At 36.8% G+C, this 18,862-nt stretch overlaps 1 protein-coding gene across 2 annotated transcripts in view; it reads right to left on the minus strand.

Annotated features, from left to right (window-relative positions):
• The window catches only part of nrm (neuromusculin), a 428,251-nt gene that overhangs the window by 84,494 nt on the left and 324,895 nt on the right, over positions 1-18,862 (minus strand). For both annotated transcript variants that reach the window (XM_076618030.1, XM_076618029.1), the window contains exons 4-5: positions 12,402-12,572; positions 11,814-11,975 (exon numbers count right to left, since the gene is read on the minus strand). In XM_076618030.1, the coding sequence (XP_076474145.1) occupies positions 11,814-11,975; positions 12,402-12,572 (333 nt within the window). The remainder of the gene's footprint in view (positions 1-11,813; positions 11,976-12,401; positions 12,573-18,862) is intronic.

An 18,862-nucleotide genomic window follows, 5' to 3' on the forward strand; every position in this document is an offset into this window, starting at 1 on the left:
ACAGCGTCCCGTACCACGAAACTTCGATCGAGCAATTTCTGCTTGTAATTCCCTCAAAGCGGATACGTTTTTATAGCTGTGCCGGAATTATACGCGCATTTGAAACGGTCGACAAGGGATTGGCAGGTTCGAGAAATTTTCTTCCCCGGGATTATTGCCGATATTGTCGCGTTTATAGACACGTACGCCTTTTCTTTCGCCTTTGATGATAAATTCAGGACCGGGTTTTATACATTTTTTGTTTTACAAAGTTTTATGCAACTTGATACGTTTGTTCGAAGCTGTCAAGTCCTATGATCGATATTTCACGCATTTCTACTTGTCCCATTTTTAATTCTGAATTCATTTCGTTAATTTATTATCAAATAAATTGCGAATCTATTTATTTATCAGAGGTAAATTTTCATTAGAAGATTCGATTTGTTATAGCTTTCATAGATATTACGTATCGTTTAAATTAACCAGAACAATTAATTTGCTATACTTGCATCAGAAACTAGAAAGTATGAAAACTGATCAAGTCGATTACCACATTTATAGAACACACGAAATACAGTTACGACTTTCAAGAGTTAATTTAACCGACAAATATAATAGGTATAAGTGAACGGGAAATATATTCAAAATTCAACGCAATAATTTATTACGTTTCACCAGAAATTAACGTACACGTGGGGAACACATCTACAAGGCTTAGACGTCATCGTAATTAACGTTTCCAATTATCCATCCCTCAAAGCCAGCCACGCGAAGTAAGACGAGAAATGGTAAGCAAAAGACCAGAGTATATGGCGGCATAGCGTTCGGTGAGAGGATTTCCGCGTAAATTTCGCCAGTATGGCTCACGTTCGCGCGAGTTATAAAATTTCTAAGTGGCTGAGCAGCGTTTACTCTGTTATCGCTAGATAAATCGTAAAATCACGCTGTGAGGATTTTCGAAAAAGCCGTAAAAATAAAGTAGGCGAGCGAAAACGTTCGTTTCGTAGTGTTAGGCCCACAGGAAATGGAGAGAAGAAGTTGTAGATGGGAAGAGCTCGACTTTTGTCATCCGGCGGCCGTCTGTGTAATTGAACTGCGGCCGAAAACGTGTGGCAATTTGCGGATCACGTTGCATCCAGTTCCTGTAAACGTTGCGATCCAGGTAATAAAAGGCTTTCGATGGAGATAAGCCTGAAATCCGCTGGAAATTCCTCATCGTTTCCAATTCTGCCTGGATATCGAGTTGAAACAAAGGAAAAGGGAGAATTCTTTGGTCGTAAAAATTATTGTTGGCTATTCGTGTGAAGAGCAAATGAAGAAGGAAAACAAGAGGAAACGCGATAAGTTCGTTCTTGTTCGTTTTCATAAAAAGATGTTTGTCTTTCGATTTTATGTTAACATCTCTCTTATCGCGATACAAAAATTCGACGACAGTAACACGATTCAACGATATTTCTCAAATGACGAAATGTACGAATTGGCCAATTATTGGGTTTTTGCAATACTACGTATCGAAACGATATAATGATATAACAGTAACGCTTTGTGTATCTGTTATTAAGGCTAATCCAATTATCAAGTAACAAACAAGCTACGATAATCTCATCTTGTCTCCCTATTGTTAACTACTACTTCGCTTTACCCCTGGCAGAAGATTGATGCCATGCAATCTTGCATGTCTAGCAATTTAATTTTAATGAAGTTTCTGATCACGTAAAGGAACGTAAACGAACGCAAGGTAAATATGAGCTGGAAAGTTTACATATGAAGACGAAGAAATATTTCTCTTTTATTATAATAACATACTAAACCAGGCAAATAAATATTCTTCTTTAATAGACTTATATTTTGATAATTGGACCAACTTCTTTAGATAAGAGCCTTTGGAAGCAATTACAAATGAACTCTAATGTATAACTTGTCAGGCATTTTAAAAACTGGATATTTGAATTAATCTGGTTAATAATTTCGAACTATATTAAAAATACTTAAGTTCAGCAACATTATTAAAACTTTATCGTAATACTGTCTATCGTAACATTCTTCTATTAAAGCACTTAATCTGAAGGATCCGAAGAAAATTACTTTGATTAAGTGTATGATAATTCAAGAACCTACATAGATCTTTATTTAGTCATTTATATTATAAAGTGGATATTATGAGAACAACGAGATAACTAAAATATAAATGCAATAAAAAGTATTCAATTTGTAGCAAAAATAACGATAGATGTCTATATAGATTTATAGCCGATAAGGTACGTGGCTAAGATAAAGTTTTATTTGAAAAAAGCAATTAAAACACTCAAATCTAACATCACTTAATATCGTAAACAAACTGCTACATAAGAACAGTCCGGTTAATAAATCTCAATTAATATCATCGATTAATTATGACATAAGAATGGTCCAGTTAATAAATTTAATTTATCCATTTCTTCTGCACGATTATTTCTCTACCATCGAAACTGATAACGAAGAAGAATCCGTCTGTGGCGGTAATCACCGAAACGGTTACCGAAACGAACTGTTTCTTAGTCCATTCGTCCTTTCTTCCTCGCAGGGCGCCGCGAGCTCAATTTCCGGGCAGCAGCCGTCGAGATACTTAGTCCAGGTACTCGGCATCGCTTCCTGTACCGCTGAAGAAACATTAAAAAGTTCACGTGCAAGTATCCTTCGGCGCAGGTCTCCTTTCCTCTCTCCGCGAACTTTCTCTCCTTGCCCATTCTCTTCCGCTTTTTTCCTCTTCGTCCTTTATCCTCGTTTCTCTATCTCAGTGCGCTCTTCAGCGAGGGAAATACGGGGAAGTAAGTTTCCCGAGGCGGTTACAGGGGAGATAATTCTCGAGCGAGACCAGCGAACGGGCAATCAGCGAAACGACGCGCGGCAAGAACGTGAAAAGAAAGACCGGTCGATCCGGAATAGAGAGCGAACAGGGAATCTAATATCGAGGATTGCATTTGCCTTGAACCGCGTCCTCCACTTTTCCTCTTTTACCCCCTTCTCTTTTCCTTTTCACCTTTTCCTTTCGCCCCCCCCCCCCCCACTCCATCCCTCTTCAGCCACTTCTTTCGACAAACGCCGTAGCACGAGGAAAGCGGAAGAAAAAAATGACAAAGATCCGTTTCCCCTCTAGCCCTTTCCCTTCTCTTATATTTAACGAGCTGCGCCGCTCCGACGGTTTTACAGAAAGCAACTCTCCTCGCGGAACATTCACACTCGTATACAAAGAGGTGTGCGTATACGTAGAATCGAGAAAACGGTTTATCGACTTTGGCTCGAGCGGTTTCGAAGAATAATAGAGAAATTTCTCCGCGGGAGGTAATACGATTTGCCCGGGACAATGGAGAAAAGCGAAAGTGATTTTCATAAAAAGGGAGAGTTAAACGAGGGTTGAAAGACAATTCTTCATGATTGTTGAGTTACTCTTTTCGAGCTATTCTTTTCCTCGATTTTGCCCGTCAGATCGGTGGATTATGACGCTGGTTTTTGTAAGTGGATCCCGGTAATTGGTCGAATCTATCGGCTTTTGTAACCGACTTGTGGCTTTGCTGGCGTGTTCTATATAATTCTTTGATATTTTGGATATAATAATTCTATGATACAGGAAGTTTGTTCCTTAAGATGGATATTCGATATATTCATTAGTATTTTATCCACGCGAAAAGGAAAGGGAAATTTTCATGCTCTAATTTCAGCAGCATTAATTAATTCAAAACGAATATTTAATTACTGGATGTTTACTCGCAGATCGAGAGAAGATTGCTAAATTAAATAACATAACGTAATAAATATCCAAAATATCCAAAACGAAACGCTCGTTCTAATATTTAGAAGATGGAGCACATTTGTATTTGCGAATTTTACGTAAACATTTATAATGTACTCGTTACACGTTCTCACATTTATAAGATGAAACGCGTTCGTGTTTATGAATTTTACAGAAACCTCCACGATCTACTTATCGTTTATTCCTTCCTCTTCCAAGCCTTAAATCTATGCTCAGCAACAAGATTTTCCTCGCACCATCCTAATCGTCATTTATGATTCTCTTACACCGACTGTCAAAAACCACTTCTCCCTCAACTGACTATATTAACACTCCTAAATTCGGTGATTATACTGAACCACTCGAGCGTGGACAGATTTCTACCTCTCCCTATCAAACTTTCTCCCTCTCTCTCTCTCTTTCCCCCCTCTCTTGTCCCCTCGATCGATCATTTCCTCCTCTCTCGAGCATTGTTTGCTCCCCAATCAATTATCCTCGGCGATTTTTTTTTGCTTTGGGGGCGAGAACGCGGTGGAAAATTTTTCCAACGACCGCGGCACCAGGCATCTGGGAGAGTTGGCAGACTGGCAAGCGGTTTCGTACCAGAGTTTTCCAAGTCCTGGGATGCGATTTCCGGCTCTTGTTTGCCCCTAAGAGGCGGCGTGTCTGCAAACTCCGCACTCTCTCATTCTCCTTCCGTGCAGGTGTGTGTCTTTCGAGTTGGCCTTCTCCGGAACCTGACTTCACCAGCTGTGCCGGCAGCTGAGACTTTCGCAGATACGTCGCTCGCGACCACTTGCAACGATTCGACTTTAAATCCACGGCAAGTCGTTAAAAGCGGCTTACTTAATCGATTTATTCGCACCACACCCATCCCCATTCCGCGACCTTTCCTCTCGATATTGGAAAAGCGGCAAGTTTCGAGGTGAGAACCCATCCGCTCGGTTGAACAGACTCTTTATCGGCTCCGTGGATCGCGGACACTCGGACCGATTGTTTTACGCTTCTGGATTCATTTACTTCGTCCGAGATAGAGATCTCTTTTCTCATCCTAAAAGTACGAGCTATGAATTTGTTGTATCTCTGATGATTGTATTACACGTAGTTTGCTACGTCGTACGCTGATATATGAACCGTTCACACGGCAAAGTGATTAAGTCCACTTTTCGAAATTTTAATTCCAAAGAATTTGAGCGATCCTCATCGTGTGAAATTTCATCGATTTTCTCTACGTTTTGTTTTGTGCAGTTAATCGATTTGGCGAGTAAGCCGCTCGTATATAATGTATAGTATATTTATATACCGAATCAGTTGGTTGGATGGTTGCCCGATTCGTCAGATACACGATTAGTAGAACTTTAGTGGAAAATGTAAAGTATGGCTTTAACGTGAAGGATGGATTCGCGAAACGTTAATAGCGAGTGGAAACGCAGAGTTTTGGTATTTTTTAGGTCACGTATCCTTTGGTTAAATAATGTCATTTGAATATAGACGAGATTTTAAGAGCAACTAGCGCTCAGCTTTCTTATTATGTCTATGATTGTATGGTAACGTAGATGCGCAGAATGTGCCGTATAACGTAGATAGAATGAAGCGAAAATGAAAAAGAATATCTCGATTCTTCTGTTATGTTTGTTATTCTCGTAGTTTTTTAAAATAAATTTTTACCTATTTAGTTATAATATTTAAATACATTTTTTTTTCTCCGTACAAATCTCTGTTCTCCGAACAAACTAAGATCACTCGCTAATCTATTCGTTGGTTATTCTAAAAATTCTTCGTTAAAAATAAATAAGAAAAGAAAGAAGAAACTGGAAATCGAATTCATTATTATATCGAGTTAGCCATAATTAGCGACCGAAGACTCACTGGAAACATCACAAAAACAGCGATGGTTATCGATGCGTCTGATAATGGCGACGCACGGGCCATTTCATTGAATTTCAGATAAAAATGATGATTATTCGTACGCGATTAAAGCTGTTGGTAGTCGATTCGTCTGGCACGCTGCTTAGTAATCTTGAGTAATTTATGGGCAATCGCTGACTATATGAACACGACCACCATTGTCAGTCGTATGAAAACTGGCGCGTTGTTTGCATGGAAACAGCGTGTCACGATGCGGCCGGGCATGTTTCGCGAATACCAGTTACGTCTATCGAGAGCCTGTTAAATTCATAATAACCAGATTCACCTGGAACTATTTCGAACGTTCTCATCGATAGAAATCCTGCGACGTTACCAACGGGATACAATTTTTTCCCCGTGAAAGGCGAAACAAAAAAGCAGTTGGTGTTGCTCGTTTCGTCGGTTAAAACAGCCGCAAACTTTGTTGCATCCTATCAATAAAACGCGTAGGTTGAAAGTTTGGACATGGAAAGCTCGACGAACGCTAATTTTTATGGCTCGTTTTTGGGATCGTGAATAAAACGAAATATCATGTCGTTCGATAGAATTTTTGATGGAACTGTTGCGCTATATTTGTTAGTCTCTAGAGTGATATGAGATCAGGAAATTCTGTAGTTCGAGATTCGAATATAGGACACACTCGGCCACAAGTATGTACGTCGAATCTTTTATTTTCGTTTCGTTCTGCAAAGTGTCGTTCTGATTTTCAGTCGTTAGATTTGCAAAGAGGGAATTAGCCAATTTACGTTGATGTCTCATGGAAATTGGGAACAGATATTTTAGAAGATTCGTAGTGCGTAGATTAGATGTAGCAATGAAATTAGTCATCTCCGATCAATATACGTATCATGAATTTTATAATATAATTACTTTTCGTTTCGCTCGAATTCTACTTAAACCAGTCTCCGGTCGACATCGGTTAATCTTACTTAGTCAATTCCTACTTACTCAAGATGGTTTCCAATCAAGTTCACTTCATCACAGTCAACTTCCTGCAAACTCACAAACCAAGTTTGAGCTCCCATCGACTGCAAGAAGTACTATCTTCGAAACAAGTTTCATTGTACAATTTGAATACGACCACCGTTATGTATATGTAAATGTATGTATACATTTGCACATAGTGACGAAAGACAAGTTGGCGAAGAATAAATTTAATTACTTAAGTATATGGTGAACTGAATATTTTCAACTTATATCTACTATTTTTTAAATAATTGTTTTAACTGTTAAAATTATTCTCTTCTCATAGCGAATAATAATAAATAGACGTAAAAGATTTTACTAAAGATCCTTAGATCCTAAAAATTATTAATTAAATCGTAAATGAATTGGATCATCTTATTAATAAACAGTTAAATAGCTCGCAAATTTCTATGTGAAACATCCTATTTCGTTGTAACACACGCTAATATATTTTGTACAAAAAAATAATATTGTCGTGTCCAAATTCTCCAATTTACATTTATTAAATCTTGCAATGAAAATAATCGATAATTTCATGTGACATTCGGTCAATTCCAATATGTATTAATAATAGTTTTTTGTATTACATGTTTCGATTACAAACAGCATCGATTATGCATTCGTAAAGGCGATGGTATAAAAGTTAATTTTAAACACATAATTACGGATGAAAATGAAGAGAATGATAGTAAAAAAGAACAGCGGTTTATGTAACGCGAAGGCTTGCAGAAATCGTATGTTAAATTATGCGTCCGCCGGTTTTGTTAATTAAATTCGATATAATCTAAATATTACATCGTTAATTACACACGTCGTGCAATTTAATCGGAAACGATTATTAAACGGAATCAAGCATCCCTTTTACAACGAGTCACCTGCTGCAAAATTATTCCTTCATTAACGAATAAAATAAATAATCATTAACGCGATTATACCGAATTCGCTGTCGGCATAGTTCGACAATCGTACGATACTAATACACAATCTGTAAATTTAATATCCATACCGATTTAATATCCATCCTGCGAGCTTTCATTTAAATCTGTTTATATTTCGCCGATTATTCCGTTAAAAATACGTAATACGACAAACGTAATTTCAATTATATTTCATTGATTCTTGACTTGAAAGTGTAAAAATTATATAAATTAATTAGTGTTAAAAAAAAGTAGGATATACATATTTAAATATCCTCATTTCGATCAAATCGCATTCGATTGATAAATTCGTTAGCAACGGATACAACAACGGTACAAGACAGAGATCTTTGCTGGCGTGTCAAAGACAAGTGAAACGCGTTCGTCTCGTGACAATTTGTGATTTCCCTGAGTATTGGATACTTCGCGCCAAAGTCTCTCGTCCCTTCGTCCGTTCTTTCTTTCGGGATAATCCCACGACACTGTGTAAAAGGAAAATTGATTTGCCCGGCACACGACAAACTCTCCGGATCCCTCGACTCAAAGTTCCGATTTATTCGCCTTCAAGGCAAGCTTCGCGTCTGTCTCGCGTTTGCACAAGAACGAGCGTCGGCACGGAGTTCGTACGCGCCCGCCTATTCGAACACCATAATTATTCCTGTCAAATTATTTACTCGTTAAACCTATGTGGAATCTATCCGCGTCGGTAAGTTACACAGAATGTGACGTTTAGAATCGTAATTGGGTAGATCCGGATTTTCCTTGATATTCGACTGTTCTTTCTAGACATTCTAGCATTTCGATAATTAGGGATTTTCCTTTCTATCGTGCATAATGGCCTTCGTTTAAATATCCCTTTGCTTTGTCAATTTAATAAAATACATAATATTAATATTTATATGATAAAAAGGAATTTTATATATAGAAGATTTCAAAGCTATCTATCTGTACTATAGATTGAAAAGAAAATGAATTCTACGTCAAAATCGTGGGAGAAAAACCTAACGAGTCGCATATTTTATGTTTTACAGAGTTGACCTGTTAAACAAATAGTTATTTAACCAGATTCGATTTCTTCACTTACGTTTATGTGGAACTATGAATTTACATAAAATTTCAGAATCTACTACGTGTTACGGTAGTGCTATTAAAATCTATAATAATTATTATTCAAATTTCATCATCTACATGTTCCAAATTTTCTTCCAAGACCGTGTTATCGTACTACGAACAGGTAACAATAAAATACTGGAAACGTCAACAGAATTCCCCAAGAAACTGTCCTAATACTATCATAAATCAAAATTTTCTTTCCCCCTCGATAACGTTATTCGAGGCTGACGAGAAAACGATAGGACGCGAAAGCTGTTGGAGTAGCAAGGCGAAACGAGGGCTGGAAGAGAGGGAAACGAGCCTCCCGGAACTTTAACTCTTAATCTAGTCGTCGTTATGGACGGTTTTGTGTTTCTCTCCGTCGTTCCACGGCCGGATATAACTCCGGAAAGTTCGCGCGGACATGGAAGGTTCGGCGGAAAAGTTTTTGGATCGGGAGGACTGCTAACTCGGTGTGTTCGTTCCGCAATAGCTGGCGGCACGATTTGTTTCGCGGCGAGGCACGCGAGAAACGTGTATCAGTGCCGCGATAAATTATTCTAATCTACGGTGCCGTCGCCGATTCTTCATTCTTTAATCTCGTGGCCGTGTTCGATCGTATCTACCTGTGATTTTCGAGGCGGCGAGGCAATTTTCGAACGATCGCCTCGATTTTACTTATTCAGCGTGTCGCAATTGCAGCCGGAGCTCCCTCTGAACACGTGGCGAGAATTTTATAATCGTTATTCGTTCTATAGAATATTATAGCGGTTCGAGGACATTTCTAGAATCGTATTTCCAGCTATGAGAAGAATTTTCGGATATTATGGACTCGGTGCAAAGGAAATCTCATTTCCTCGGATGAAACATTAATCAATCAGAAGATTCTGTTCGAAATATCATGCATATTACAAATATTGTTAGATATTACTAGATGTATAGATTATTAAATTATTACTAGAGGTACAAATATACAGGATACTACAAAACATGTGGAAGATATGTATCAGATTGATCGTAGATATAAAAAAAGAAAAAAATGACAAAATTTCATGTACATAAAACGTACAAAAAAGTGTCGTTTAGATCATTATTTTTTCAAATTATAAAAGACAGTATTCTGTGCTGGAAATATACTTGTACCGACGAACCATCCTCGCTAATTCACTCGCAATTCATCTTTTTTCTTCTAATGGTTGAGATCTTGTCTTTATTCTATCTCTATTTGATTCGATTCATGGATTTTTGTCCGGTTTGCTATAGAAAATACAAAATTTGTACAATATAGTACTCGTAAATTTCTGTGATTAGTGAAAATTAGCTAATACGTATTATAAATAATCGATTAACGCTTAAATCGATATCGTTAGCTACCAGGGGATATAAATTCCATTTGGTAATGTGATATATAGTAGCATTTCGTTTATATTACCATCGACAATTATCCTAAATCACAGTGCTACTACATATTGGGTAATCCTAGTCAGTAGTTATATACGAACCGATATAGATCAGACGTTCCTCGCCATTGCTACAGTGATCCATACTTAATATTAACCCTACAGCGTTGTATAGCAGGTACTAGGTACGATACACTATGTTGTCTCAATGGTATCTTCTATTTTCCCTGGATTCCAGATATATATCTTTGATGCAAATTTACGACGCCGTTAGCGCGATGATCCTGATGAAACAGCGTGATAAAGAAATTACGATTTACGAAACTACGATCTTTCTAAAATTATTGTCACATATAGTTGAGGAAGATATTGATCGAAGGAATGGATTAGGAGATTGAGATAGAACTATACGTAATGAATGAAGTAGCCGCTCTATTATCGTATTTGTAACCTTAGTTTACATAATGATTACGAAGGAGTGATAATTAGTCGACAGAGACGAATTAAAGGAAATTAAGGCAGAGAAAGCAGGCGAATTGAAAAGGATGAAATCAAGGAGAAGAGAACTGACAGAAATAAATTGGAGCGAATCGCATTAAGGGAAAATTGTCAGCAGTGATATTCGTTAGAAAGATGCGTCATTTCTCATGGACTGTGTTTAAAGAAAAAGAGAAGTCTCACGCGTTACATGAAAATGCTCGTATTTAATCGCGATGTTGACTGACGGAGAAAGAGAAGAAATTAAAAGGGAAAAGGAGGGAAAAGCCAGGAAGGAATTGAATGAGAATACGGAAGAGAAGGTTGCACACGGTTCACACGAATTTTAACGACCTTAGTTTTAGCGGACGACACAGCGAAAAAGACTTTTTAGCGGAATGATTTATGGCTAAAACTAGGTAAGATCATAATTTACCGACGGTCCATTCCCTTTCACTTCGTTTGTAATTCATAGATCATGCTTAACTTTCAAAACTTTCCGCTGAAAATTGATCGCACGTTGAAAACTTCTCGTATCACTGTATCCAAAAACATTAATCTTCGGTACATCTATCGTCGTTGGAAGTGGAGGAGTAGTAATTTATAATTTAATCTTATTATTCGAACCATCCGCGACCATTTTGAATTGCTTCTAATACTCGCGTTCGCCCATGTTCTAACAAAGGATGACAAATTACGAAACTGATCAAATAATGTAATATATAAACGTAACGATCCTACAAACACCTATTACTTAAATACTCTAAAACATAGTATGTATCTACGTAGAATGAAATATTCAAACGTTCGAAAACCCAAAAAACAAAACATTATTTTTCGTTACTTTCAAAAAAAAGAAAAAAGAAAAAAATGATGTTTTCAAGCGAAAACATCAAATTCCACACGTAAACAGCAGGAACTATACAGGAAAACTTTCGTAAAGCGATAAATTCAATTGCAAGATGTTTGAAAGGATTCTATCTTTCGTAAAAGGGATTCGATTTCACCGGAAACAATCGAACGTGCACGCACGAAAAGAAAGCCAAGGAAACACAGGGGGATCGTATTTCACACCCTTTCGAGACTTTGTCGTCCCAACTCGAAGGGGTTTCACAACGAGATGTCCAGATAAACGAATACGTACACGATTCAAGGAGTCAAGTTCGCTGGGATTATTTTCGGTCTCGTTTCTGTCGATCGAGACGTCGATAAAGAAACGTTTATCGACCTTGAGTGATTCACTTTTAGGAGACAGTGATGTTTGGTCGTAGGTTGGAAAGGTCACGCGTACACATGCATACTTACCATGGACATCCAGTTTGATATCGACGGTCAGGGGCTCGACCAGGGCTGTACTATTGACTTTACACGTGAAAGTTGAATTCAGCTCGTCGCGTGTAATTTGCATCTGCAACTGGCTGCTCGCGTTCCCTACTCCATTATCACCGATCATCGTCGAGCTGAGCGCTGTAACATATGCGTTCACAAACGCGTTTATATAGATATTTTTCTTTATAAATGAAATTTTTACGGTAAATACGACGGCTTTATCCTTTGTATTTATTTTAGTTTATAAAAAAAAATTATTTAAATATATCTTTAAACATTCCTAGATATAATAGTCTGACGATATAAAAAAGATACGTACAACAAGATGAAAGCATTTTTTTATGAAAAATATAAATTCCAAGCTTTTACGATCTCGAATTAAAATTTCACACCAAAGAGTGTGTTTAAATCCTATAAAGAAGAAAAGTACAACAATTTTGTCAGTAAAAATATTCTCATAAATATCCTTACAATTATTCAAAAGTGACGACGAACTCGTGAAACGTTGCAAAAAAAAAAAAAAAAAGAAGGAAACGGTATCTTATTAATATCGGTAAATTTTACCTTCCAATGGTTGTTCGTTTTTGAACCACTCGACCGTAGGCACCGGTTTCCCTTCGCCACTCTCGCAGTACAAGGAAATCGACGAACCTTCGTTTATAGGTCCTAAAGTGGCACCAGTGCTTAACGTGTTCTTCGTGTTCTCGTCGATGACACGTACGAATGCAGGTTGCACTGAAACAGGAACGGAAAGCGGTCAATTACACGGCTAAAAAGCGTCTTCGATTCGTCCTACTATTATTGCTCCTATTCAGCACACGCGGTGGCGCTTATGCAACAGAGTTTTTCACATTGCTCGACACTTTGCTCATCGACTTCCTCGAGAAGCAAACCAAGCGATTCGATATTGATTACGGATACAAGTTGTCGGCATCTAACGACCATGGTCGATTTAATCCGCTGTTTGTATTAATCTTTTATCAGACTATCTATTTGAAAGCAATCGCATCTGTTCTAAACGTTTAATAGTAGAATCTAACGTGTATATGTATTAGGTTGTCCGAAAAGTTTCTTTCGTTTCGTAAGGTGATAACAGATGAACAACAATTTCTGTTTTATATTATTTTATTGAATTACGTATGATCCGCTTCGTTATATTTCTATTAATATGTTCGTGCACAATTCTATAAACTAATATAAAACAACAAAACATTGTGCGTCTACTATTTTCTTATAAAACGAAAGAAACTTTTCGGACAACCTAATATAAAACAATTGAAAGGGAAATACATTTAGGTTACTGTAAGCAGTAAAGTAAATTATATTAGTATAAAACTAATCTAAATATGCATTATTATAAAAAATTTCATAAGTACTCATATCTTTTAATTATTGCCAATTGTACGTTTTATTGAATTTTGTTTATGTGCGTGTCTGTTGGGATTTCTTCTATTAGAGAAGAGACAGTTTTGCAATGAAAATGACCCTGTAGGACCATTGTGTCTATTGTGTTATTATTTTGTTTTTTGTTTTCAAATATCCAAAGACTAGCTTCCTAGTTTTTAGATTTATTAGATTAACGTTCAATATCCGTTCATGGAATTAGACTTGTCATAATGAAATTTTCATAGAGACTCAATTTGATCCCTACAGATTTATCAGACTAAGCTGCATTTGACTGAAACAATTTTTAGAGTGTGACAGTGTGCGACTGTCACATTGACGTAATTTAGATAATTTCTAGGCTGATGTTTTGAAAGTAAAAATCTTGGAAATTTGTGCGAAAGTCAGTGTGAAATGTGAAGACAGAAATGGCTTATGCGAATGCACACAGGTGTATGTATGAAAGAATAAATCTTCTTCTTAAGGGTGAACGCTGGGTGGTGAGAAAGTTTGGAAACTTTCGAGAGAAAGTTTAAAGAGAAAGAGGTGGAAAAAGGTTTGAAAGCATTAGTGGATCGAGTACTAGATATAGCGACTCTTAGTCTTATTTGTCGAGTTATGTGTATTTTACTTTATCGTCAATTCATATCGTTATTGATATGCAGTGGATATACAAAATATTTTCTTTCTATTATGTTTATTATTTATAGCGTTTATATACTAATAGAATATTTGAAGGTATATTAAATTTTGTACCATTTAGTAATACTTTCAGGCGACTATAAAATTTTATAGTGACAATCGGATAAAAAAATGTTTCATTGGAAAATAAGAATATACGTAAATAATTTTTGTAGCTACTGTATAGTATAGTGCTTGGATACGTTATTATAGCTCTTTAATTATTTTCTATAGGATTAAAGGATGAAAATAAATTTGTTATTGTTATAATACGTTAACGAAATAATACTGTTGAAAAATTGATTGGTCTATCTCCGATATACAAATTGATTAAATTCTAGGAATTAATTATAAACTATCTGTTTCCAGGTTATACGTATCTATATATATCTGTATAGATATTGTACGCAGATATCGAATTAATTAAATAAACCAATATTATCAGCCATCCAATAGAAATCCACAAAAGTGTTTGATACATAGACGTAACTTTAACGATTTTATTTACGTAACTTTAAATATATAATGGTAGTTCAATGGTAATATCGATATTTGTAAATTTCTGCTGAGATATTTTAAGTTATTCAATTTTCTATTTAAATTATTCAGATTCCTATCTAATCTTCTTTTTGCTCTTCTCGTCGAGTAATAGCTAATCGATACCATCGTGCTTGTAATCGTGAAAATTCTTTTTGCGGTTTGTATTGCAACGTTTAGTTTTCAGTCTCTGTTCTATATTGAACTATCCTGTAGTAAAATATTTTTTCGTAAAACACAGTTCTCTCTACTTATACAGTTTAGATATAATTTGAAAAAGTAAATTAGAAAAACGAATACAATATTTTTCTATTTTCTATTTTAATTTTAATTTAAATTATATTTTAATTTTATGCGCGGTTTATTCGAGGATTTGCGACCAATGAAAATTTTGTTTTTATTCTTGAAAGTATTATATTCTGTAAAACTCTACAATTTCTCCGTTATACTATCCCTATGTATTCCGTATCGCGTATAACGTGTAGCGCCGTCATGTTACACACCCTTATTACGTTTCCTTGATACGATTATACAGTTCCCTCAAACTTTAATCTTGCGTTTTACACTATCGTCAGATCTTCACACCTCTACGTAACTAACGGAGTATTATTTCATCTCCTCACATATCTCTTATTTATATTTGCAATAAACACTATAATTCTCCCAGACACTGTTTCTACTTTTAGTTATTTATTAACATTAAAGTAACTCCTATTATATTTTTCCTGATTACATTCATAATAAACACCGTAACTTTCTCCAACATCATCATCCTTATTCCCAATTCGACAACAAAGCCGTTTATCTTCCAGTATTTCATTCAATCCCTCCCACGCAGCTCCAATTTTAAGCATTTACGAAGGTCGACATAAATCTTGTTATATTTTTCTTGCCTACATTTATTACGTTTATACCGCACCAGTGGAGTCTCTATTTCTATTGTCACGTATTAAATATAAATTTTTATTTTGTCATGTAAGCTATAAAGTATATCGTTCAATTATCTGAATTAAAGTACAGTTTCTTGGAGCAAATTAATATTATAAATTCACATAGGGGGAAAAGTATTTGTTTCGAGTGCCTCGATTATCTCCGACATTCCAATCTTCATTCTTACTGTCAATTCAAAGTCTTCTACGGCGTCTCATTCAACTATTCTGCCACAAATTCTACCAAAGCCTCTCCTCTTTGAAACGTCTGAAAGCCCAACACTTTCGCCAAAACAGCTCTCTAAACACAGAGAACTAAGCAAACCGCAAGTTATTATTCATTGTCATTTTCCAACACTGGCGCGAAGCCTGGTAGAAAGTCAGTCGCACGTAAATCGCTTGACGAAAGTTCTGAAGATGATAATACGAAAGACGTTCAGTGTCCACGTTTTGTCCCGGGTTCTTTCACCGCCCCCGTTTTATCTTTCGAACTCAATATCACTGTGAAAGGCTCGTCTGCGTCGCGCAGACGTTTGAATCCGGTTTTTAATTCGGCATTCCCTTGGACTCGCGGTGGTGCATTGTGCGACAGCAAAGGGAGAGGACAGCGGTGGGCCGGTTTGAAAACGCAGAAGCGGACCAGCTTTTCCTCGGGACGTAGGCCCGCTCTATGAATAAACTTTTCAACGCGTACAAGTGCCGCTTCCGGGATAGCAGCCCCGGCTGAATTCATCGCGAGCCACTGAATGTCAAGTAACTGTTTTCGCTGGAAATTCATCTTGCGAATTTACGTGCGCGCGGAGAGCGCCGTAACTTTTTATTGCGAAGCTGAACCGGAAATACCAGCCTGGTGGTCCGGTAGCCTCGGCGACGAGGATCGATTTCGTGGTACGCGATCCTCGACGGACTCGTGTTCTGGATGGTAGCTTTCAAGAGATTTGCGATTCCCCTTTTTATATTATACTTTTGCTACGACGGACCAGCTATAGGATGGATATATCATCTTGCGGAGGAAATTTGGAAAAAGATCAAACGAAATACGGGATCAGAGCCGTTCACGGTTAAAAGTCTTGATTGAATTATGGTAGGACGGATTTGGAGCGAAGGAACGGGTAAGAAGGAGATGGAAATTTTGGGTTGGATATACGATCGTTGGCTTATTTGTGTCCGAAACTTGGAATCAGAGAACTCGCTAGAGTTCCCTGATCTTCCCTTCGCTTAGCTTTTTCCCTTGTTCTCCTTTTCTGTTCGTTTCTCCTCTCTATCGTCTCTTTTCTTGTTTCTTCCTTCCAAATCCTTCTTGCCATTTCTTATCTTCTTCTTCTCCGTTTCCCCTCTCTTCATTTCTTCCTTCTGTTTCGTTTCTCTTCTTTCTTCTTCTTTTTTCTATTTTTCTCGCTTGCCATTTCTCCGTTCTTTCGTCACAGAATTATCCTTCACTTCTCTCTGTTCATCGTCTACCTTTTAATTCCTCTCGTTTCTTTTTCCGATTTTATCTAATGAAAATTTTGGCACAAGAATGCGAAACGTACCTGTTCGCGAATAGTAACACGGTAAATCCCTGGGCAAGTTTATAGAAAAATTAATGTCAGGTACATCGTTGTGATGTTTGACGGTGGTTATTCCGTAACAGGAGAAGAACAGCTTGGAGATGCAGTTATATGAAAAGTGTACCACTTTCCTCGCCGGAGTTCCTCTAATCTAGCGAATCGCTGAGTCCCAGTGCAACGATTTCGTGATACGAGCTGGAATGAGCTTCGAGAGGATGAAAGTGGGTTGGTGGAGACTCGGAGGAATACGAGGCAGAGAATGAAAAATATTGTAAAATGACGTACGAATTCGCAAATTAAAATCAAACGTGATATTTTCAATTACTTACGTTTATAATAGAACACGATATAATGAAAAATTATTGCCCTCGATATCACTGACATCATTTTGCTCTCTTCTGTAAATAGTCAAATTTTTACTCGAATGCGTCGATCAATTTCATTTCCCCTTTTCTAATTATTCTGTTAATCTGAGCACATTGAAACTTTCTTCCTATTAAAGTTCTAATATATCGTTACAATTTTATAAAACAACGTTTATATTCGTTTGGTACTTTTATTGCTGAAGTTTGGTTTTGTAATATAAATAGCAGAAATATAGAAATAAAGGAGAAGTTATTAGATAGTATTACACGCGTAGCTTTATATAGTAAGAAAAAGTTTAAAGCACGATTTTTGCAAATTTTATCTTTATCTACAGTAAGATTCAGTTAGACAAATTATCGCAGAAAAATTGTGACTGCAGGTTACTCGCGAAGATGGCAAGTTCATTGAATGCCGATCTCGCCAATAGTTTCCAGGCTCGACAATTTTTTAACATTTTACCCGCTCGCGTAATTACTTTCGTTTAATGAACAATTCACCCCGTTCCCAGGTGAACTCTGGGCATCGCCACATTTCGATAAGCATTTATCGCGTAATTTACATTCAAATGAAGCGAAACCTCTATCAAGCCTTCCGATTCGCCTTCTTATTATTATGAAATTGAACATCTCACAGTTTTGATATTTCAACCAAAGAAAATCTCGCTAACCTCTAGTTGATATTGAAATATGGAATATTTAACTTCTCTATGTTCCTTTTTATAATTATTACAGTTCACAGCTATGGATGTGCATATTAATAGTGTTAATTATTCAAAACGATCACTCTGCAATTTTCCATAAAAATTTTATCAATTATTTTTATTTTTGAGAATAAGGGGTTAAGTACTTTTTCGGATTGTTTTCATTTTGGATTTCTTTGATGAAAATGTTATACGTTATAAAATGTTAATCATCGCTATATATTCTAGTGTCAAATACTTTGAAAATTTGGTGGAAAGTTTCATGATCTTTCGTACGTACCTAACAGGAACCCGTTTCTTTTTTTGCGTTTCGACCATTCTAATTATTCCATCACTGACACAAGAAATAAATTGTAACGAGACGTCACGCAACATGCGTTCCACTTTCGAACGAAGTTCAATTGCGTGAAATTTTCATTTTCCCAGGCTGGAAAGTGGAGAAAAGAGGTACCCGGAGTGCAGCACGCCGCACCACGACGATGCTAAGGCGCGGGAAAAAACATACGGCAACTGCAACTTTCATGAGCTGGGCGAATCCTAATTTCCCTGCAGAATTTCGTACTGAGCTTCAGTGTTCAGTCTGTGTTTTTGACAAAAATGTTGCTTCCTTTTTGGGGAAAATGTTACGTCTCTGTGCCGACGATGATGTATTGGGTCTGTTACGAAGATTGTACTTCTGCAACGTTATACTTCCATATCTGTGGACGATTCTATTTGTTTAAGACAAAGCCCAGATTTCGTTACTGCGAAAACGACGATGTACCCAATAAAAAACGAGAATTTACATTATGATACGATAAATTAATTCAGAGAACCATTACATCTTCATGGAACTACTCTCGCGCAATTTTACTATTAAGTTGTCCAACAAGTTTATTT

Source organism: Bombus vancouverensis, chromosome 4 (assembly GCF_051014615.1).
Source record: "Bombus vancouverensis nearcticus chromosome 4, iyBomVanc1_principal, whole genome shotgun sequence".
NCBI classification, from domain to species: domain Eukaryota; kingdom Metazoa; phylum Arthropoda; class Insecta; order Hymenoptera; family Apidae; genus Bombus; species Bombus vancouverensis.